Genomic DNA, 24,940 nt, shown 5'->3' with positions numbered 1-24,940 from the left:
AAGCATGTAACTGACATTGGAAGTAAGGGCTTAATAAATATGAGACTCAAACAAAAGTCTATTTCATTAAGGACAAAAGCATATGATGCAGTTATACACAACCTATTTATGATCTTTACTGGGATATAATAATTCATTCTGTACTTATTCAAAAGGCCAGCTACAAAACCGGAAGCAGTTCAGAGGCATTTTACAAAACACATTTCAGAACTAAAGGAATCTGGTCATCAGATTTGATGTCAAAAATTATATTTATTTACTATTCCTTACAAGTATGTTGTGGGCTAACAATTCTGGCACACACAGCTTTTAACAATTAATTACTTCAGACAACATTCAGCCTAAATATCTATTCTAACTCAATCACACAAGTTTAAGAATACTAATTTGTATACACATTTAAGTCATATTACTCAAAAAAGGAAATATATTCAAACCATTCTGAGAATTTGGAACAAATTGCCTCAATGTATGTTACTCAGAAAATGCATCACAGTTTAAGAAAATGTTTGGATTGGACATAAGGTTTTTTTTAATCCTGAATTTATGGGGTCAGTGTTCAATAATCCTCAGGCGTAAACACACTGATACTTACAACTTATGAACAAGTGACCATCACAGCAGCCTTTATATCAGTGTACAGACTGATTTTGCTTTCTAAACCACATATACTAAAAAGAGCTGGTACCAGCAATAAACCTGTGGCATGCCACCGCTGACTGACTCTTCTCTTGAGACTCCCATTCTCTCACCTTCAGCAGCAACCCTTTTCTTTCAAACACATACCCAGTTATGAATCCATTGCACTATTCTGGGCCACATCTTTAATATCCTTCAATCTTCACCTTGCTTTATAGTGTTGGGGCACCACTTCAGTAATTAAAGAAAAATGATAAAGTTCTGCCAGTGGATTCACTAAGTACCACCAGGAGATAGTGAACTGCCAGTAAGGGACTTGTTTCTCATCTCCTTGGAAATTAAGTTCCTTCTCTACTTCTCATCTCCTTGGAAATTAAGTTCCTTCTCTACTTCTAATACAGTCACATAACCATGTATATTTTTGCATCTATCTGCCTTCATACTCTTCTGTAAACACAGAAGTGACAAATTATTTCAGTACTTCGATTTGATCTGCAACATTTCTTAATCTCCCTTCCTCTCCTTCCAAAAGCGTAATATCATGTTGCGCCCTCTCACACATTCACAATGTGTGGATTTTATCGTTTCCATCCTTATATTCTGGGAGGCCAGAGAGGTCTGCTGCCATTTTTGTGGCATCTACCTTCATGGGCACTACTTCTGCAAGACATCAACAAAACACAAGCTGAAGATGCAAAGTGAATGGTCAGAAAGAGTTAAAAGGAAGCATTTTTCCCCTACAAAAACAGTAGCCGATACCAGCCTTCTGAAACTTGTAGAACAGTAAAAATGTTGACATACTTAAGAATGCAAAGGACAGATATAATGAAATTCTTATGAAGGGTTTGAAAATAAGATACAGGTTAAGTATTAACTGAGAGGGAAACTGTCAGATGAGGTACTCCAAGCAATCATTATTTGCTGTCAGTCATCCTTTCTTTGGATAAATGCATAAAAACTATATTTAAAACAGGCAATGGTAAGTAAATTTTAAGAATTAAAAAGTAAATGCACTGCAAGATACCTGTTTTCCTTTCAAGACATGATGGTACATATCTAATCGAATCAGTCTTAGGGTCACCAGCAAATTCAACTTTCTTTCCAGAACCACTATGCTTCTTCTCATTGCTTCTGGTAGTACTAATTCCCTTGTACTCAGCCTGTGCATCACAAAGGAAGGAATCTGGCTCACAGTACCTTAAAACAAAACAGTTACATGAAAAATTTTGCCTGTGATAATCTAAAAACTATGTATACTTAAAACTATGTATACTTAGTGAATTACAGTGATTTATTATCAGAAAAAAAGAAGGGAGACAAGACACTTTTCGCTCATTGACAGTAATAATACATGAAATGTACACAGCCAGAACTGGATTAAAATGGTCAATTTGTTTGAAGGAAGACCCAAGCACATGACATCATGCAACAATCAGCTTGTCAGTAATAATGGTAACATGCCTAAAATTAAGTAAGTTACTCATACATCTCCATATAGCTTTTACAGAAGCAACCTGTGGTGGACTGGCATCTCATCCAGGAATGGTTCTCTCACACTACTTGCTGGACTAGGCTTTGTCACCCTCAGGGATGAAAAGAATAGAGAGAGTATCAAAAAAGGAATGCACAATGAAGGGAGAAGTAATACATGAGGAAACAGATAATATCGAAAAGGAAAGTAAAATTAAAATTGGATCTAAAAAGGGCACAGGCTAAAAGGAGAACAAAGTTAAGAAGAAACAGAAAAGAAATCAAGGTTTTTGTATTAAATAATCTTCATTATCAAGTCAGCTGTCTTATCCGGGGTGGTGCAGCGGTAGCGTTGTCACCTCACAGCATGAGGTTCTCCCGTTTGATTCTCGGCTGGAGCGCCTTCTGTGTGGAGTCTGGATGCCCTCCCCGCGGTAGAGTAGCATTCGAAAGAAATGCGTGAATGGGCGTGCCTTCGTTGAAGGTTGCGTGTTGAGCTGGCACCGTAAAAATCTACTGCCAATCATTAGTGGACCGGAGTTCCGCTGTGGCAACCCCTAACCGGGAAAAGCTGAAAGAAAAACAAAAACATCAAGTCAGCTCTCAGACATTGTAGGATAAAGTCCTGACAACAACCCAGTGTACTTAAGTTCAGTTACATGTTTTGTTAATAGAAGAGCTAGGCAGAGGAGGGTAGATGCGAGTGGCAAAATGCCATACTGCTTACCCTAGGGAAGGGATCGGTGGTCTAGTGACGGTTTCCCCAAATGAAAAGGGAGGCTTGCAGGCAATACTGCCATAACAGGAGACGTGAGCTTAGCTTAACTCAAACAGTGATGGCAAGTCGTCATTTCCATGTGAGTGGGAGCACTGAAAGTCTGAAAGCGATAGCTGGCCCTTAAAGATATGGGAAACCACCAAATAGCAGGATTAGGGCTTTAAAAAGGAGAACAAAAAATAACTGATGGCTACATGAATGATGGCTCAGTGATCAGCTTTCACTCTAGAGTGAATGAATTATCTACTGATCACACAGGACTGAGGTTAGCAGACACACAAAAAAAAATCTTCAACCAAAACAATGACTCAAACAGAAAAGAATGGAATAGGTGGATGAAGGGAAGAAGACAGAGGGCAAAGAGACAATTTGATATTAGTGGCCACGCTTATTGAACTGTATAAGGTAATGACTAAAACACTTGTAAAACAAGTGGAATCTTAATGCGACTCTTCCTTTTCAACTGTGTATTATGCACCGCATTGGCTAAAGGAGAGACCAGCCCCACAGATGGGGAATCAGAACAATAAAAATAAGTTATGTACTCACCATAACATTCTTTGTTGTCCATTTTCATTCTTTCTCAACTGATGGGTTTGGATCAGAGATGTCAGATCTGACTTGGCCACTGCAAAAGCTCGTGGCAACTTTGAACTCTCAAGCCTCTCCCTTACCCATAAGGCACCAACCCCTATTACCTCAGATCTCGTTTGCAAGCCATTAAAGAAAGACACAACTCTTATACAATCAAACTGTAAATATATCAGAAAGAAATTGGCAAAGCCAAATCTGGAGCTCTGTAAAGTATGGAAGAGACACATGTTGTGTTTAATATTTTACCTTAAATGAAGACAAGACACTTCTTCCCCTCTTTCAGTGGTATTTATTACACATGTCTGGGAGCCTACTGGAAAGTACCAGGGAGACTCTCCGTACAAAGGAATGCATAAGCTTACATGCTGGTGATGTTGCTGACAGTACAAAAATATAAACTAGACAAATTAAAATAGTACAAAGACCATTAACCAATCAGTGATTTACCCGTAGGCTTAAAGCAGTTCATATTACTACATCTCTAGGCAGAGGAAGAAAATCGGATACACTTCCATATAAGGCACACTACCTGCTATCAAACAGGCTCTTGTTTTTCAGTACTTTTCCACTATTCACAGTTTACTCAATAGTTCGTAGTGCAAGGTTCATCTCGATACATACAGGTCTTCACATACTCAATCTCCTTGAACACATGCTTTGACCATTCATATTCTACAATCCCCCATTTGATGCTGTGTAAGCATCACCATTTAGTCTAACATAACCATGTGGCTAGTTCCTTCAACATTGTCACATGTTTTTATTTCATCATCCATATTCATAACTGCAGGCATATAAAACTTTGGCACCTTTTTAGTAGTCTTAAAAGACATTAATTTCAAAATCAATGCTTTGATTAAAAACACAATAAGAAAAGCAATAAGAGCTAATACTGCGATTAATAGAATTAACTTTAAAAGTCCACCTCCCCAACCTGAGAACAGGTCAATTAGCCATATCCACGTTGAGTTATCGGCCTCCTTGGCCTTAGAGAGTTCGGAGACTCTCTGAAGGAGTTCGAGATGACTTTCAATTTCGTGCTGATTGTCAGGAATAAACGTACAGCATTCCTCCTGGATTAAAGCGCAAGTTCCACCTTTCGTCACTAGGGTGAAATCGAGAGCCATACAGTTTTGGAGGACTACAGCTCTCATAGCAGTCAGTTCATCAGTCACTAGTTCGAAGGCAGAAAATGTGGCATTGCTTAATACTTCAAGCAATTTAGACAGTTTTCTCAGTTCCCAGATTGATTTTGCTGCTCCGTATGCTGGAATTATACCAGCCCATGATATGACGTCATCACCCAAGTCCATATGAGATAGTTCTTTGGTTCCAGCATGAGCTAAGTCATGATGATAAATCCATGATGCATCAATTTGGCCTAACGGATTGGCAGGCTTTTTAACCTCTCGCACGTTCTGGATTTTTCCTTGTGGTAAGGCAGATGTATGTCAGATGGCTGGGACTAAATAACCTAAGAAACAGCTACCAGACCATTTTTCCAGTAGCCATTTATAGGTCTTTCTTCGCATATAAAATAACAGTCCTGCACCAGGGTGTTAAGATTTGAAGAATGGTCACTGCCCGTAGTTATACCATGGAATACAGCAAGAAATACGATATTGCGAGAACCAAATAATGAGGCATTTCTCAATGTCGGCTGAATGGCATCAAATGAAACTCGACAGCCCGAAGCTAGGCATTTTCTTTCTGTATAATTGCACTGGTATTCGAATGTCGTGTTGCAGATACTTTGTCCCATTTTTCGAGTCCAGTGATGTTGACTTGAGTAATTCCGTCAGAAACACAGAATGCCACTGCGACGGAGAGAAAGTTGTAATGCAATAGATTTACTAGATGTAATGTTAGCAGTGTTGTCAAGTAGACTAGTCCATGTATCAATGATACTTAGTGGAGCCGCAGCCAATGACAATCCCTCATGTACGGAGGGAATGGAAGTGCAGATCCAGCAGTTAGAGACGTTGGATTTAGAAGCAAAAACATATTTAATGGCTTGATAGGTGTTGAAAGGTGGGTGCCAAAAAGCTCGCTTGGTGTGATGCGTCGATGGAGCAGGAAATAAAAATGGCAACAGAAAAATATTAGTACAAAAGAATGACCACCAAAATAATTGTCCAATATTTTTGTGGAAATGGTGGTTGAGTCTGCGTAGTGTCCGAAGTTTAGAGTTTTCCAAAAGGGTAAATATTAGGCATTGTCAGATACTGGAACAGTTCTACTGTGAGTACGAGTAGCAATGGGAGGAGAATCTGGAGTTGAAAAAGGTAAAGGCTGTTGATCTTCAGATGGCACAACTTTTTTGACGTGTGAAATGTGGATCCAAGTTGTAGATCCCTGCAATCGCACAGCAGATGATATCATTAGAAGAACCAGGAAAGGCCCCTTCCAGCGTGGCTGGAGCACTGTTTTTCTAGAGAAGGATTTAATATAGACCCAATCCCCTGGTTGCAAAGCGGAGGCTAGAAAAGGATCAGGAAGATGTTGAGCAGCTGCTATTTGGTGATAAAACTGTAAGAAAGAAACAAGAGATTTGCAATACAAAAGAATATCATTATCAAATGCATCATCTTCAGAAAAAGGTGGTGGTGGTGTCATGGGCATATGCAAAGGGCGACCCATGAGAATTTCATGTGGAGAAAGACCCTTAGTAGGATGCGGTTGTGACCACATAGAAAGCAAGGCAAGTGGTAAGGCCTGTACCCAAATTAGGTCTGTTTCTGAAGTGACTTTAGCAAGTCTGGTTTTCAAGGTTCATACTTTCAGTGATACCTGATGCCTGTGGTCTGTATGGACAATGAAATTTCAAAGTAATGCCTAACATTGTACACAATGAATCAACTAACTTAGCAGTAAAATGTGTTCCTTGGTCAGAATATATTTGACAAGGAACACCAAAACGAGGCATCAATTCATAACACAATCTTTTTGCAACTGAAATAGCATCATTTTTAGAACATGGGTAGGCTTCTAACCACCCCGAAAAAATATCAACAATAGTCAAAACATATTTAAAACGAATATATCTTTTGGTGAAGTGAAGACTGCTGTCTGAGGGTTATATATTGTTGTTACATGAAAAGTGTACTTTCTACATGAATTACTAATTTGGAACGAACAGTATTGAGCATATTGCTCTGCCGTCTCCTTTTGTTGTTTTATTTTATCGTATTTTGGTCAGAGATTTATTCACTAAGCAGCTATTTTTCTTATATTTAAAACTAGCACAAGGTGGAAGTTCAATAAAGTCCCATTGTATGGCACAAAATGGTCCCATTAGTTTTGGCACGGGTTGAGCGGGAGCCAGAGTGCCCTTTGAAATGTTATGCTGTAAACAAATGGAGCACGTGCTCAAAAAATGTTGCACAGAAGCAGAAAGTCTTGAGGAAAACCAATCCTTCTAGATTTGTTTGATCAATGATTGTACCCCTACATGAGCTGGCAAATGATACACTTTTATAAGAGAATTTAATATGGATGTAGGGCAAATTAATCTGCCATCAGGGTGCTGCCAAATTGAATCAGAGCGTTGGAAAGAATTGTGGGCCAGCCATGTTTTTCTTTCTGATTCCGATGCTTCACTTTGTAAAGCTTTCAATACAGTAGTGTCAAAAGTGACTGTTTGTAAGATAGGCTGCAGACATTTTCCCTGAACAGTATTTGAAAGAGCAGCCTGCTTGGCAGCCCAGTCAGCTAAATTATTTCCCTTAGCTTCTAGGAAGTCGTTAGACTGGTGAGTTGCACCACTTGACAACAGCAATTTTGGAAGGTAATAATAAATCCTGCAAGAGGTGATCAATATACAGGTAATTTTTAATTGGTGCCCCAGAGGATGTCAAAACCCCCACTTCCTTCCATAGGGTACCAAAATCATGAACACCACCATGGGCATAACGGGAATGAGTATAAAATAGTAACAGATCTGTCTTTGGCCATTTTACATGCATGCGAAAGTGCCACTAATTCCGCGGCTTGTGCGGAAGTGCCAGGTGGTAATTGTCCAGTTTGTAAAACCTCAGATGGCGAACAGACTGACCATGCTGCCTGAAGTTTGCCAAAATTATTTCGTAAACAGGATCCATCTGCAAAAAGAACTAAATCAGGATTAAGCAAAGGAACATCTTGCAAATCTAATCTAGGAGACAGAACAGTGTTAACTACAAGCACACAGTCATGTGATTTGCCTCGTCACTAGTTGGAATTAATGAAGCAGGGTTTAGTGGTGAGCAACGTGTAATTTGAACAGCGGGATTGCTTAATAAACTTAACTCATATTTAGTGAGGCGAGCATTAGAAAGATATTGAGTTTTTGTTTTTAAAAGTAATGCTTGTACTGCATGAGGTACTGCTAATATAGTGTCATGTCCTAATGTCAATGGTGCTGCCATATCGATCAAAACAGCAGTGGCTGCCACTGCTCGTAAACAGGGTGGGTAGCCAGAAGCAACAGGGTCTAACGGAGGACTGTAATATGCTATAGGTCGATAGCCTCCTGTGCGTGCTTGCGCCGAAAGGCCCAGGGCAGTTTTAGTTCTTTCACAACAGAAGAAAATAAGAAGTTATGTCTTACCATAATGATCCATGTGAATTGTTCATCTCGCCTTTGTTCTTACACACGGAGTCGGCCGCATCACTAGCTCGCATCTTCGAAAAAGCTCGAGGCACAGTAATATCCCATGATCCTCCGGTGCTAACCCTCAGATCTAGTTTGCTATACCAGAAGAATCCCTCTTAGAACTGTGTTTAAAACACTTATAAACAGATACTGCAAAGTGTCTGGAACCCTACTGCCATGTAGAGGATAAAAGATGCCATTACTGTTGTTAATAACATGCCAACCATACCTAGAAAAGGCTGAAAAGGAATCTAGTTGAAAACCGTTCTCCCAGACCGTAGGACAGGGGATGGAGGGGGGGAATGTAAGAACAAAGGCGAGATGAACAATTCACATGGATCGTTATGGTAAGACATAACTTCTTAATGTGAAATTGTTCAATCTCGCCGTTTGTTCTTACACACGGGTAGCGTCCCTAGCTCCTTTTTCCCGGGTGGCTCAAGGGAGAACATTCCTGAGAACAGTGGAACCAAACGTCGCCCTGTCCCTGGAAGTCTTGTCTAGCTTGTAGTGGGCGATAAAGGTATGTGGTTTTGCCCAAGTTGCCGCTGCACAAATGGTATAAAGAAGTTATGTACTCACCATAACGTTCCATCTGAGTAGATACTTCATTTGTCTGCAACCTGTGGGTAGTCGGATCCGACCTCGGATCCGAACCGGCAGCTTTCCAAGCTCCAAGATCTGAGCTTCTAGCTCCTCCCCCCTACCCATAATCCCTTACTACCAACCACATTACCTAGATTGGTTATTTTGCCTTATAGGCTAAAGATGGAGAAAAAATCTCCAAAGGAACAATACCTTACCGAGGTTCGGGGGATGGCAGGGGGGGGGTCGGTTGCAGACAAATGAAGTATCTACTCAGATGGAACGTTATGGTGAGTACATAACTTCTTTATCTGAAGTAGTTACTTCATTTGATCTGCAACCTGTGGGACAGAGTCCCCAGCTTACCTAAAGACCCTGGGTGGTCCCTACGGAAGGATATTCCAAAGCACCGCGGAGCCAAAGGAAGCCCTACCTGGAGATCATGTCCAGTTTGTAATGAGAAATGAACGTATGGGAAGAGGACCAGGTAGCTGCTGAACAAATATCGTCTACCGGAACACTAGACCAAAAAGCCGTCGAGGTAGCCACAGATCTAGTAGAATGCGCACGCACGCCAACCGGAGCTGGCTTCCCAGATGAAGTGTATCCCTGTCTAATACACCGAGAGATCCAATTTGCCACTGTCACCTTAGAAATTGGTTTGCCCATGGCTGACTTAGCATAAGAAACAAACAACTGGTCTGACTTGCGAAAATCTTTAGTCCTATGCAAGTAAAAACGTAGTTGTCTGTGTACATCCAATTTGTGCAATGTGTATTCACCCTTGTTTTGGAAATTCGGGAAGAAAACAGGAAGGTTAATTGACTGATTAATGTTAGCCTCTGTGGTTACCTTAGGCAGAAAGGAAGGATTAATCCAGAGGGCCACTCTATCTTTGTGAAAAATAAGGTATGGATGCTTAATGCACAGAGCTTGCAATTCTGAGACTCGTTTGGCTGAAGTAATAGCGACCAAAAAGGCCGTTTTCCAAGATAAGAATTTCAATGGCACTGAGGCCGCCGGCTCGAAAGGTGGTCTTGTTAATGCTTGTAAGACCAAGGTAAGATCCCATGGAGGAAGTGCCGGCTTAATAGGGGGCTTTAAAAGAAACACGCCTTTTAAGAAGGTCTTGCATATTTTTGCTGACGCCAAAGAATCTACGCCATCCCCTACGTGATAATGAGAGATGGCTGCTAGCTGGACCTTAACCGTGGACGCACTAGCTCCTTGTCTAAAAAGAAGGGACAGGAAGTCCAGGATAGTGGGAATAGGAACCGTAAAGGGATCCAATTCCTTATCCTTTGCCCAGATGGAAAAGCGTTTCCATTTACTGTTGTAGAGCTTTCTGGTGGATGGCTTATGAGCTGCCACCAGAATGGCCTTAACAGGGGACGTGATACTGGGAGTTCTAGCCATTAACGGAACTGGATCAACCAAGCCGTGAGCCTGAGGTTGACCAGGTTCGGAGTGTGGCATCTGGTCGGATGCGAGATTAGGTCTGGTTTGGGGTACAGAATCCATGGGGGAGCCACACTGTGAGACTGCAGAAAGGGGAACCAGATTTGTCGAGGCCAGAATGGGGCTATGAGAATCACTCTGCTCCCCAACCGACAGGCTTTCTGGATGAATTTCATCATCAGAGGAAGAGGAGGATACGCATAAAGGAGACCGGGCGGCCAAGCATGAACCAGAGCGTCCCTGGGGGATTCCCCTCTGGGGGGAACTATCACGAAGTAATCGCTGCATTTTGTGTTTAGGGGAGAAGCGAAAAGGTCGCAGAGAGGTTGACCCCACTTGAGGAATATCTGCTTCGCGACAGATGGATTCAGAGACCACTCATAAGGGCTGAGGAATACCCGACTTAACTTGTCCGCTAATATGTTGGACCGTCCCGGAATGTGCATTGCTACCAGAAAGCGGTTGGTGGAAATCGCCCATTCCCACACTCTCATGGCTTCTTGACACAGGGGGTAAGATCTGGTCCCTCCCTGTTTGTTTATATACCAGACAACGGACATGTTGTCCGTCTGGATTGCAATAGTCCCTAGAGGAAGAAGGTGATGAAGAGCTTGCAACGCCAAAAGCACTGCCCTCATCTCTAGGATGTTGATATGCAAAGCAGTCTCTAGAGGAGTCCATGTGCCTTGGACGGACTTGCCCACGTAATGCCCACCCCACCCGAGGCAAGAAGCATCCGTGGTCAACGTGGCTTTGACTGGGGGAATCACAAAGGGTCTCCCTTCTTTGAGTTCCTGTGCCTGTAACCACCAAAGAAGGGAGTCCCTGCATGCCCTGCTCAATGGAATCGGCATGTCTAAGGGATGGACCGATAGCGACCATTGGACCTGGAGAGTCCACTGTAACACTCGCATTTGCAGACGGGCATGAAGAGAAAGGCCGATCGCTGCTGACACAGACCCTAGTGCCCTCAGGACTAATTCTGCTGGAGGAGCGGGGCTCCGAAGAATGTCTAAGACTTGGAGAGACAAATTGTTCAGCCTGACCGATGTAAGAACCACTTTGGAGATCCGAGTATCCAACCTGGCCCCTATGAATTCTAGGGCTTGAGTGGGGCACAGGCAGGATTTCTTTAGATTCACTGAAATGCCCAAACGCCGGGCCAGAGAGAGGGCGTAATCTCTCGCCACAGCCAGTAGATGCCTGTTGGAGGTGGTGAGAAGCCAGTCGTCTAGGTAAGGGAACACCTGAATGCCCTGGAGTCTCAGGTGGGCTGCAACCACTGCCATGACTTTGGTAAACACTCTGGGGGCTGAGGTTAGGCCAAATGGAAGAACCCTGAACTGATAATGACTGGCTCCTAGCCGGAAGCGGAGGAACCTCCTGGATCGTCTGTCCATTAGTATATGGTAGTACGCATCCTTGAGGTCTAACGAGCACATCCAGTTGTTCTCCCGCAGAAGGGGGAGAATAGATTGGAGGGTGACCATCCGGAACTTTTCCTTGGGTATGAACAGGTTCAGGGACGAGAGGTCTAGGATGGGTCTGAGGTCCCCCGTTTTCTTTGGCACCAAGAAGAACCTGGAGTAATAACCCAACCCGGACTGATCTGGGGGGACGGGCTGGATGGCTCTTTTTCTTAGCAACTCTGAAATTTCCAGAGCTGCGGACTCCCTCTGATGGGGTGGAACATCGGGGAGACCTTTGGGTTTGGGGGGGGGGGTGTGTGAACGGTATAGTGTAACCTCTGGATATAGTCCGGAGCACCCATCGATCCGTTGTAATGGACTCCCAGTTTGACAGGTGCTCTGATAATCGCCCCCCGACTGCCTCCAGAGAGGGACAGTCGGGCAAGCCCTCAGGGCTGTTGCGCGGGTCTGTCCGAGACAGGTTCTCTAGACCCGAAGTTACGTGGCCCCCCTCTGCCCGGTGTCCACCTAGTCCTCCTCTGCCTCTAGAGGACAAGTTGTCCGCAGCAGGATGGGATTGCTGAGATTTACGGAACCACAGCTTCTTTTGCCCCCTCTGATTCCTGGAGAAGGATCTTTGGGGGCTAGAGAAGCTGACTCCGACGGCCGACAGCATCTTCCCATCCTTCTCGCTTTGGACCAGCGTGTCGCGAACTGTTGAGCCAAATAAGGCCGAACTGTCATAAGGGGCATTCGCGAAGGACGCCTTAAAGGGTTCCGTGAAGTCGCAAAGGTGGAACCAGGAGTGACGTCGCAAGACCACTCCAGCTCTGCTAGCTCTAGCGGCTCCTTCCGTGGCATAGGAAAGAAGCCGCATAGATGTGTTTGATATGGACTTTAGAGTGGCCATTCGAGTCTCAAAAACTTTTTGTCTGGGACCAACATGGACTCCGGAGGAGCTGCAGTGTATTCTTTAATTAAGTCACGCTGTAGCCTAATGGTGTGTGCCATGTAGTTCAGCGACCTTATGGCAAAGGTCACTGAAGCAAACATCCGCTTCCCAATATGGTCCAACGCCCGGGACTCCTTGTCCGGCGGGTGGACTGAAGAACTTTCCTGGGCAAGTTCTTTCCTTGTGGCCGCCGCCACCAACATAGCATCAACCGGCGCGCCTTTGGACCAAGACGGTCTATCAGAGGGAGGGCTGAGGACCTTGTCTGGGCGTCTAGGGATAGGCTCCACGGTGTCGGGGTCTTTCCAAGCCCTGGTGGTAATTAAATCCACCAAGGGGTCGGCTGGGGGGGACACCCAGGAGGTAGATGGGCCTGCCTCAAAGGCCTCCAGAAATACAGACTCGTCCAGGGAGGGCTTTTGAGCAGACCACCCCCCTCTTATATGCAACATTTCCATGATGTCTCTGAAGGAGACATCTTCAGGGGGTGACCTTGGGGAGCCCTCCGTATCATCCAAATCCGTATCCGTGGTAATGGACTCGGGGGAGTCCAGGTGCCTCCTTTTGCACTGATGCTTCCGAGGCACCTCTTCGGCGGGACTGTCCGAAGAGGGCTCGTCCGCAGGGTGGTGTTCCTCCATAGGAACCAACTGGAGGGCTTGGGCAGGCTGTCCAGATGGACGGATGATCGAAGACAGACCCTGATACAGTGGGGGCATGGGTGGATCCGAAGGCCCGGTCGGGGACCTGGATGACCTCGACAGTACCCTCTCCACTACCTCAAAAGCCGAGGGAGATTTACTGTCCTCAGCCTGAGAAAGTAACTTCCCTGGCTCCGAGGATGGGATCGAGGTCGGAGCCGAAGCAGTCGGACCCGAGGTAGTGGTGTGCTCCGACCCAATCAGCGCCGAAGACACAACCACCCCCTCGGATCCGATGCTCAACCCTCGGCCCCGAGAGCTCGGATCCGACAAGCTCGAAGGTATAGTCGGCGAAGACACAATCGCTATCGGCGCCGACGTATCCCCGGGTCCGAAAGGGCCTGGATCCGACAACTCCGAGACCCGAAAACGGGTCGGAGAAGGAGCGATCGGGGCAAAAATGGGGGCTGCACTCCCTCCCAAAGGGGGGGGAGGCAAGAGCATCCCCATCTGCATCTGGGTCTGCAGAAATCTTCGCATCATCCGATCCATGTCTGCTTCGGAGATGCTCTGTGTAGACCGCGAAGAGGCAGTTGAGGCGGGCCGGGAGGGCCGCCTCGAAGACCTCGAGGGAGACCTATCCTCCTCCTCCGGCTCCGGAGAAAAAGAAGGTGAACGGAGCCGAGAGGACGGGGATCCGGAGACCCTCACAGGGGACTTCAGAATTTTCTCAGGCGGAGCCAAGGGATGAGACTCAGCCCGCCTTTTTGATCTGTGACCCTCTCTATCTTTGTGCTTCTTCTCCCTGTGGGAAGAAGCACTAGACTCCACAGAGCTGGTACCTGATAAGGGAGGCTGAGTCCCGGGTACAGCTAAGGGAGTAGCCGGCGCCGAAGCTACAGGAGTAGCTTGAACCTGGCTGGGAGAGGAAGAAGAAGCAGATTCCTGGGGGAGTTTTCCCGCCAGGATCAGTTTGTTCTTCCTGTCCCTGAGTGCCCGGGGGTTGAAGGCCGCACATATCTGGCAGGCCTCCGATAGATGGGCTGCCCCCAGGCACAAAACGCACTGAGTGTGGCCATCAGTTGGGGAAAGCTTGTGGCCACACTCAGTACATTTTGAAAATATGGCCTTAGATCCTTCAGCCATAAAGCCCTCTCACACACACACCCAAACACTAGGGGGGGGAGGGGGAGAGATAAAGTTAAACTAAGGAAAGATTATTTTTTTTTTTTTAAAAGGGTTTTAAAGGGTTTGATTTTAAAACACACACAACGCACAAGATTAACCAACAAAAAAAAGTCTATAATTAGAACAATCTCACCAGGCCAGGAGCTCTTCACTATGAAGCAACTATCTTTAGCCGCGGCAAAAAACGATCTGAGGTAATGTGGTTGGTAGTAAGGGATTATGGGTAGGGGGAGGAGCTAGGAGCTCGGATCTTGGAGCTTGGAAAGCTGCCAGTTCGGATCCGAGGTCAGATCCGACTACCCACAGGTTGCAGATCAAATGAAGTAACTACTTCAGATCTAAGGGCAAACGAGCGGTATGGGCTGAAGAGGTAGCAATCGCCCTTGTAGAATGAGCTCTGGGTTTGAAAGGGAGTTGCTGTTTGGATTCAGCATATACGAAATTTATGCAATCTGATAGCCATTTGGATAAAGTAACCTTCGTCACTGCCTGCCCTTTTCTCTGGTCAGCATATGAGATAAATAGTTGATCTGACTTTCTGTGCTCTTTTGTCCTATGCAAGTAAAATCTTAGTTGTCTGTGAACGTCCAACTTGTGCAATGTGTATTCTAGCTTATTGGAATGATTTTTAAAGAAGGTAGGTAGTTCGATAGATTGATTGATGCTCTGAATCGAACAAACCTTCGGAAGGAAGGACGGATTGGTGCGCAAGGTTACTCTATCTGGATGAAAAGTCATGTACGGGGGTCGGATAGATACAGCCTGTAACTCTGACACTCTTCTGGCGGAAGTGATGGCAACCAGGAAAAGTGTTTTCCACGAAATAAATTTTAACGGAGTTGTGGTAGCTGGTTCAAAAGGGGGCAACATGAGTTGTGACAGCATGAGATTAAGATTCCAAGGTGCTATTGGATTACGAAAGGGGGGACGGAGGTGAAAAATACCTTTCATGAAGGCTTTACAAAGCCTGTGGGACATAAGAGAACCATCCTCATGGCCAATATGAAAATTGGAAATAGCGGCCAGTTGAACCCTTATAGTGGATGTTGATGCTCCTTTTTGAAAAAGTGAGATGAGGAAATCTAGTATCTTGTGTACTGGGGCCCCGAATGGATCTATACCTTGTTTGGAGGCCCAGTGTGCAAAACGGTTCCATTTGCTGTTGTACAATTTTCTTGTAGATGGTTTGTGAGAAGATACAATAATTTGTTGTACTGCAGGAGATAGTAACTCCGACCTGGCTAAGATGGGAAGCGGAGCACACAAACTGTCAGTTTGAGGGACTTGAGGAAGGTGCGAGGAACTCCCGACGAATGTGTCAAAAGATCTGGCTCCGGGTCCAGTATCCATGGTTCCTCCACTTGATGGGATTGAAGGAAAGGAAACCAGATTTGTCAAGGCCAGAATGAGGCTGTCAGTATTATGGTCCTGTCCAGACGTTTGGCTTTCTGCAAAAACCTGGGAATTAGTGGAACAGGAGGAAAAGCGTAAAGAAGACCCTGGGGCCAATCCTATACCAGTGCGTCCCTGGGGACACCCCCTGGGGGGGGGGGGTAACAGGCAAAGTGGCTTCTGCATTTGGCATCCAAAGGGGATGCAAACAAGTTGCAGCAAGGCTGGCCCCATCTGCGGAAGATCTCTTCTGCCACTTGAGGTTTGAGGGACCACTTGTGAGGGAACAGGATGGCTCTGCTCAAACTGTCCGCGATTACGTTGGAAGTCCCCGGGATGTGCGTTGCTATCAGAAAGCGTCCAGTGGACTTTGCCCATTGCCAAATTCTGTGGGCCTCTCTGCATAACGAGTAAGATCTGGTTCCCCCTTGCTTGTTTATGTACCAGACCACTGACATGTTGTCCGTCTGAACTGTCACTGTTCCCCGAGGTAAGGACTTCTGAAAGTGTTGCAACACTAGAAACACTGCCCTCAGCTCTAGAACATTGATGTGCAGATTGTTCTCCAAGTTGGACCATTGACCTTGGATTGTTTGTCCCTGAAAGAATCCCCCCCACCCTATCAGGGAAGCGTCCGTGGTTAGAGTTGCTACCGGACTTGGTAATACAAAGGGTCGTCCTAGTGTTAGCTCTTGACTGTGTATCCACCACAAGAGATCCTTCTTGCAAGAATTTGTGATCAGGATTTCGTGAGATAGTGGAAGTTGTAGATATGACCACTGGGCGAATAGCATCCTCTGAAGGATCCTTATGTGCATCCTGCCTAAAGGAACTACAAGATGGGAGGCTGCCATCAAGCCTAGCACTCTTAATATCTGTCATGCAGGGACTCTCTTGTTGTGAAGAAGGAGCAAAATTTGATGCCTGAGGTCTGATACTCTTGGTGGAGGGAGAGTAACTTGAGCCAGGGAAGTGTCTAGTTGTGCTCCTATAAATAAGATGCGCTGTGACTGCGATAAGACAGATTTTCCAAAATTCACCGTTATTCCTAGTGAAGAGCAAAGACTGATGGTGTAGTCCCTGGCTTGTAGAAGACGACACTTGGTGGTGGCGGAAAGGAGCCAGTCGTCTAGATAAGGAAACACCCGGAATCCATTTAGTCTCAAGTGAGATGCTACTACTGCCATGCATTTGGTGAACACCCTGGGGGCTGAGGTGAGACCAAAGGGCAGAGCGCGAAAATGGAAATGACTGGCTCACAGCTGGAAGCGCAAGTGATCTCTGGACGCCCTGGCCATATTGATATGGTAGTATGCGTCTGAGATCTATAGAGCACATCCAGTCGCCCTTTTGCAGAAAAGGGAGGATTGACTGAAGCGTGACCATCCGGAACTTTTCCTTTTTCACAAAGGTATTTAGCTTGCTGAGGTCTAAAATCGGCCTCCAGTCCCGTTTTCTTTGGAACTAAAAAGAACCTTGAGTAAGTTCCGGATCCTATTTGGTCCGCTGGGACTGGTTGGATGACTCTGTTTTCGAGCAACGTTCCTATCTCTATTGTTGATTGGTCTCGCAGACTGGGTGGAACATCTGGGAGTTTTTTGGAGTTTGGTGGTATTTTTATGAAGGGGATGTTGTAGCCTCTGGTAACTATGCTTTTTACCCAGTAATCTGATGTAAGATTTAGCCAGGTCTCTGGGTATAAAGCCAAGCGACCCCCGACTGCCTCCAGAGTAGGACAGCCGGGCCTGCACTCAGGAGTGCTGGAAGGGTTTCCCAGAGAAGGTCTCTCTGTCACCCTGATTTTGCGAACCCCCTCTGCCGGCTGGGCAGCGTCTTCCATTTATTTCCCCCTCCTCTGCCTCTGGAGGGGGCGTCACTTTGGGTGTGTTGAAAAGATCCGTAAGTCTTTCGGAACCACATCTTTCCTCCTCGTTGCCCTTTAGGGTAGGGTCTAGATGGAACAGAAAAACGAACCCCTACGGCAGACAGGGTCTTCCCTTCTTGTTCACACCTTGTGAGAGTCTCCTTTACTTTGGGCCCAAACAAGGAGGCACCATCGAAGGGGGCGTTGGCAAAGGAAGACTTAAAGGCTTCCGCAAAGGAGCATAAGCGCAACCAGGATTGTCTTCTCAGGGCAATCGCTGAAGCTGCCACTCTACTCGATCCTTCGGTTGCGTATGAAATCAGCCTCATGGACGAGTTGACTATGGAATTTAGGGTGTTAAGTTGCACTGTCACTTTCTCGGCGACAGCAGCATCTGTGTGTCCCTGTAGAGTATCTCCTAATTCCTTAATGAGATCTCTCTGTAAACGCGTGAAATGCGTAAGGTAGTTGAGCGATCGGATAGAAAAAGTCGCCGAACTAAATATGCGCTTCCCATATCTGTCCATTGTCCTAGAATCCTTATTAGGAGGATGGACAGAGGAAGATGATTCAGACATCTCTTTCTTAGTGGCCACCGCCACCACCATAGTGTCTACGGGAACTCCTTTTGTAAGATAAGCTTTATCTTGCGGAGCCGTCATGTATTTATTTGGTTTACGGGGAACTGGTTCCACTGTATCAGGTGTTTCCCAAGCCCGCCGAGCTATAAGCTCCATGAGATCGTCAGAGTGTGGAGTCAGCCAGGAGGTAGAAGGTTGAGCCCCAAATGCCTTCAGTAATACCGATTCATCCACAGAAGGGGTAAGGGTTTGCCAGTCACCTCTTTGCTTCAGGATTTCCAAAATGTCTGCAAACGAGACATCCTCAGAGGTGGACCGTGGGGACCCTTCTGTTTCATCTAAATCAGTATCAGATGTGAGAGATTCCTGAGGGGAATCTTTGTGCCTCCTCTTGCACAGTCGTTTCCTCGGAACATCCTCAGCGGGAGCTTCTGGGGATGCATCTGAGGAACCAGAGTCGCCCTGTGGGGACTTCTGAGGCATCGGGTCTCGACGCTTAGTGGGGACCGAAGTCACAGAAGCAGAACGCGGAACTTTTGGGGAAGGAGATGAAGATACCGAAGAAATATGTGTCTGATCAGACAAGACCTTCCTTATGATGTCAAAGGCACCGGTGCCCTGACCTGAAGATCCAACCCGATCCAAAGAAGGGGGTCATTTCTCCGGAATAGGAACCACGAGCTCCGACACCGAGGACGGATCCGAACTGATCTGAGCCTAGGCACCGAGGGGAAGAGTCGGGATCGACATCTCGGTTCGACTATCCCCCCCCCGGAACCCAGGAAAGATCTTCGGCTCCGAGACACTCCGGCTGGTTCCAAAGGAGTCGAGGTCAACGGTGCCGATAGCACTACTGGAGGCTTCGGCACCAAGGGTTCTACCACCATTGGTTCTTCGGCTCCTAACACCGATGACTCGACGGGTCTCGGAGGAGGAAGTGTCGAGGGAACTGGAATAGCTTCGAGTTTCAAAACCAGCTGGGATGAAACCTCGATTAATTTGGACAAGGCCAAGTTCTCCATAAGCTTCTGTACCACTCGGTCCACATCGGAATCGGAAAGTGGCCTCGAAGAACGGGTCGAAGGGATCGAAGTCGTCACCGAGCGAAGGATAGACAAAGGTGGTACCTCTGATACCGGCTCCAAGACCTGAGCCACATGCAGAGATAGAGTCTCGACAGCCGGCACCGAAGTCATAGGAGCCAGTGTCCGAATCTGAAAAGAGGTACTCGGAGCCGATGACTTGGGCTCCGACACTCTTGAAGACTTCGACCCCTTCGAAGACTTAGAAACCAGTTCAGCCTTGTCTAGGGCCTCCTGAAACTTGGATTTAAGCAACCCTCTGTCCACTAACTTCCTGCGTCTTTCCATCATGACCCTCCCACTAAAGGAATGACAGATGGAACAGTCTTCCTGCAAGTGGAGAGGGCCAAGACAGTAGACGCAGGATGAGTGATTGTCAGTAATGGACATCTTCTGTCCACACTGACACCTTTTAAAACCACTTTTGGTCTTTTCTGACATCTTACACTCTTAAAAAAAGAAAAAAAATTTTATAATAAGTAAAATACAATATATACACTCACACAGCACACTAATATATATATATATATATATATATATATATATATGGTTCCCATTCAGAAGCCTGAAACATCATAAGCCTGAAAATCAAAATCCTGAAACCAAAAGCCTGAAAATTCAGAATCCTGAAAACTCAAAATCCTGAAAGCCCAAAATCCTGAAAGACCAAAATCCTGAAACTCAAAATCCTGAAAACACAAAATAGACATACTGATGTCATTGTGGCTTTGCTATTGCTAGCCCTGTGGTGTTAGGTCATGCGTTGGGGTCAGGTAAGTGTGCGGTTGGTTTTATGTTAGGGTTAGCGGTTTAAGTGAGTTAGGGTTAGGGCAGGTTAGGCATGTATGCAATAGTGACAAATATTGGGGTTAGGGGCGGTTTAAGTGAGTTAGGGTTAGGGCGTGGGTCAGGTGAGTGTGCGATAGTGACGGACCTTAGGGTTAGGGTTAGGGTCAGGGTCAGTTGGTAGATATTAGTGTCTTTATAGTGACATATTAGCATTATTTGTGTTTTCAGGATTTTGAGTTTCAGGATTTTGGTCTTTCAGGATTTTGGGCTTTCAGGATTTTGAGTTTTCAGGATTCTGAATTTTCAGGCTTTTGGTTTCAGGATTTTGATTTTCAGGCTTATGATGTTTCAGGCTTCTGAATGGGAACCATATATATATATATATATATATATATATATATATATATATATATGACTATATAAAAAATAGAAAGTAAATATATATATATATATATATTTTATTTTTTTTAAGTACTGTAAATAGTTACAGAAAAAGAATGGCCTAAGGCCCTTACTAACTTTCTAAATAACAACCTGACTAAACTACTTTAAACAACTACTAGATATTAAACCTATCAAAATACTATAAGAAAAAGTAAAATTTGAAGAAAATATATAGAAATAACAAGATATAATAAGTAAATACTACTGGCCCGAGCCTCTCAATGTGATCTGCTGCTAGCGGCAAACTAGATCTGAGGGTTAGCACCGGAGGATCATGGGATATTACTGTGCCTCGAGCTTTTTCGAAGATGCGAGCTAGTGATGCGGCCGACTCGGAGCCGAGGATTGGCTCCGAACCCGTGTGTAAGAACAAACGGCAAGATTGAACAATTTCACATCAAAGGGTTTAGTATAATCTGGGAGCCCCAGGGCAGGTGGGTTTATCAATGCCGTTTTAATAGCCTGAAAGGCATTTTCATGTTCTAGGGACCAAGGCAGAGGGTCTGTGACCTCCTTTTTTAGAAGCTGTAACAGAGGGGCTGAAATTTCTGAAAAATTGGGCACCCACTGTCTACAATAACCTGCTAGGCCGAGGAATCCCCTGAGTTGTCTCGGAGTTACAGGGCAGGGAGCAGTCTGAATGGAGGTGATTCTACTTGGAAGTATTTGACGTAAACCTATAGAAATGATGTGTCCCAGGTATTGTACGTTTTTCTTGAGCAAACTGCAATTTAGATTTATTTACCTTAAAACCTCATTCGGCTAAAAACCTTAAAACTAGAAGTGAGTGTTCCATACAAGACTAGGTATCTTGTGAAGCGATAAGAATATCATCTACATACTGAACATGGTGATAATTGTAAATCCTGCAGTTGTCTGTGCATCTCTCAGGAGAACAGGGTTGGAGATTCTACATACCCTTGGGGTAGTTGGGTCCAAGTATACTGTTGGCCTTTATAAGTGAATGCAAACAAATGCTGACTATCTGCATGTACTGGGATAGAGAAGAAAGCTGATGAAATGTCTATAACCATAAAACAACGTGCTGTAGGTGGGATACAGCTTAAAATCATAGCTGGGTTTGGCACAATTGGGAAAACAGGCAAGACGGCTTTACTGACTTCTCGCAAGTCTTGCACAAATCTGTAAGCTTGTTTACCAGGTTTCTTTACTGGTAGAATTGGGGTATTACATGGACTTGTTGTAGGTACTATAATTCCTTGTTGTACCAGGGCAGAAATGACGGGGGCAATACCAGATGTGGCCTCTGCCGTCAAAGGGTACTGTGGTACCCGAGGTAACTTTGTTCCGGGTTTTAAGGTTATTTTAACAGGAGTGGCTGAAATTAGATACCCATCATCATTACCATGAGTGGTCCATAGATGAGAGGGTAATGATGTTAAATGCTTATTCTCATCAAGGTCGGACTGCATACACATTGTTTGCAGAGTGACGTTTTCATCTAAAGTAGCCAAAATACTATCTTATCTGAATGTACTTGTAAATATACTCCTTCAGTGGTACAGAAGATAGTTGTTCCCATCTTACAGAGCAAATCTCTTCCCAATAAATTTAAAGGTGTCGAGGGTCCTACTAAAAATGCATGATTGTCTCTAGTTATGTTATTAGAGAGGGGGACATTTATTGCTGCTTCACCGGCTAACATGGATTTGCACGCTCCAGTATCAATCAAGAAGGGGTACGGTTTATTTTTGACAAGTAACATAACATGTGGTCCATCTTGATCCACAGGTATAAAAGGGCACAACTGCTGTTGTCTTTGTTCAGGGAACCTTCATTGTGATGACTGCCGATTGGATGGTGTCCAATTAGAATTCCACTGAGGTGACGTATCAGTGGGTGGGACAGGTTGCACAGCCAGATACGGACATTCATTTCTCCAGTGGCCTACTTGGCCGCAATTGAAACACTCAGTTTGATTTTGGGATGTGGCTGATCGATTTTCCTGCTAGTTTAGTCTATTTTGTTTCCAGCCCCTTGGCGTCCACCTGTTCCTCTTCCCCGCCCACGTCCTCCCCGTCCACGCTGCCCGAAGGCAGTGCACATTTGAATCTGTGCTTTAACCAATTTCTCTTGTAAGTCCTTTTTTTCCTGTGCTAAGTGGTCGGAGAGGTATTGCACTTGTGTAACTAATTTGTGCAATCCAAGACTAGGCCAGTTTAAACACACTTCCTTTAGCTTATCCCGTACTTGTGGGCATAACCCATCTACGAAAGCAGCCGACAATCTACTTTGTGCTGGCCCTTCGTTGGGTTCGGGGTACCCAGAATAAGCCTCAAAGGCTTCAGTGAGTCGATTTAAATACTCATCCACAGGTTCGTCTTCTTTTTGAAGAACTGACTTGATTTTGGACCAGTTGGGTGTGGGTGGAACTATTACTGTGATAGCATCTACTATACACTGTCTGACCACTTCGAACCCATTATCTCCGTGTGCATCATGTTTTGGAATCGGAGTAGGGACATTGGCATGGTCCCAAATCTGTTTCATCAGATCAGCCGGTATGGCGTACTGAAGAACTTCCTTAACATCTTCTATCATAGGATTTTGTAAAGAAATATGCCCTGCCAGCACACGCTGGAACTTGGCTGGATTAGTACGAATCGGCGGTAACGATTTAGTTGTTGTTGTTTCTTTCGGCTTTTCCCAGTTAGGGGTCGCCACAGCGGAACTTCAGTCTGCTAATGATTGGCAGTAGATTTTTACGTACCAAGTTGCCAGCTCTGACACACAACCTTCAACGAAGGTACGCCCATTCACGCAAGTCTCCACACAGAAGACACATTAGCTGAGAATCAAACAGGACGTCTTACTGTGAGGCGACAACGCTACCGCAGCACCACCACCGTGGCTTGAAAATCAACCGCCGACCACACCCTAGGTACTACAATGGTCGGTGGTTCCTGTGCACTTCTAGCATGAGCTGGGTTAGGTACCTCCCTCAAAGGTAACAATCTGTAGTTACCTGACAACTCCGACCCTGAATCTGGATTAAATTTATCTGGTCCAAAATACCCATCCCCACTGTCAATTATAGCGGAGAACTGACCAAAATGCCTTCGTCGGTGTAAATGTCATTTTCCTTTACCTTTATAGTAGGGTTTAGCTTTAAAATACATTACAGCTTTTGCTTCTTTATGAGTCTTACTACGAGTTTTTGGTCCCTTTTTTCTATCGTTTGTATCTGGATCTGAGTCACTAGAGTGACTGTCCACTGCTCGTTCTCTTTCTCTAGGAGTGGAGTCTTAGTAGTAGAATCTGGCTGCTGTGCTTCTGCTCCTTGTTGAGCGAGGGGGGGCTAATACTGTGGGGGTGCAATCGGTGGTGCAGTTGGTGGTGTGGGGAGCCAAGCATTATCGTCTTCCGATGATTCAGTTATCTGTAATTTAGCTAATTCCTTCACAGGATAAAGCCCCTTAAAGGGTGGGTCCTTCAAACATTTATCATTTACTATATCTAATTACTAGCAGTTTGTTGTAATTCTTTCAGTTGCTCTGTTAATTTCTATTGATTATCCTTTAAACTACTACTAACTGAATCATTTTCTCTTTCTTTCGCCTGTGTCATCCAATCATTAAATGCTGCCCAGCACAACCCTGGTATTCTTCTCCCTTTTCTCTTTAATTTCCCTTGGAGGTTAAGCAAAATATTTTTATTAAAACTACCATTTTCTGGAAAGGCGAGTTTACCATAATCCTCAGTGAGGCGACCCACTGACTTATAAACATACAGATGTCCCAGGACACACGAAAATACATATACCCAACTGGTGTATCTCTTTCTGGCTCTTTTATGGTTCCCACACTCGCTCCCATTTTCACACGATAAGCTATTCTGTATTTTACAGGGGTAGCTATGATGTTTTGTAAACATTGTTTTCCCCACTCTCGTATCTTCTTTCACTCTTATGTTGCCAGTGTTTCATTTTAACCCACACTCATACTGCACAATCAATAGCAGAGGGAAAAGAAAAAAAATGCATGCCACTTACCTCAAAACAACTGAATGAGAGGAATTATTACATTTCTATAAGATTATCAATACCAAATTTGTAAAGCGGGTAGGTACAGGAAATGAAAGAAACACTGCCAGAACAGAAAATTCTGTCATGGGCCCTTTTACTAGCAGTACTTCGTTCAATCCCCAACTACTGCAGCCGTTCTCAATTCAGATCCGAGTAAACGGCACCAATTGTTGTGTTTAATATTTTACCTTAAATGAAGACAAGACACTTCTTCCCCTCTTTCAGTGGTATTTATTACACACATGTGGGAGCCTAATGGAAAGTACCAGGGAGACTCTCCGAACAAACGAATGCATAAGCTTATATGCTGGTGATATTGCTGACAGTACAAAAATATAAACTAGACCAACTAAAATAGTACAAAGACAATTAACTAATCAGTGGTTTACCCGTAGG

General features: G+C 44.9%; 1 protein-coding gene across 1 annotated transcript in view; it reads right to left on the bottom strand.

Moving 5' to 3' along the window:
- KIAA1328 (KIAA1328 ortholog) overlaps positions 1 to 24,940 on the bottom strand; it is a 1,446,094-nt gene that overhangs the window by 294,944 nt on the left and 1,126,210 nt on the right. Inside the window, exon 6 of the mRNA XM_044087278.1 lies at positions 1,664 to 1,836. Coding sequence (XP_043943213.1) covers positions 1,664 to 1,836 — 173 coding nt within the window. The remainder of the gene's footprint in view (positions 1 to 1,663; positions 1,837 to 24,940) is intronic.

Source organism: Protopterus annectens, chromosome 1.part1, assembly GCF_019279795.1.
Source record: "Protopterus annectens isolate FY-2018-M chromosome 1.part1, PAN1.0, whole genome shotgun sequence".
Lineage (NCBI taxonomy): Eukaryota > Metazoa > Chordata > Ceratodontiformes > Protopteridae > Protopterus > Protopterus annectens.
Note: the sequence above shows the minus strand (reverse complement) of the source record. Positions and strands in the feature narration are given on the sequence as shown.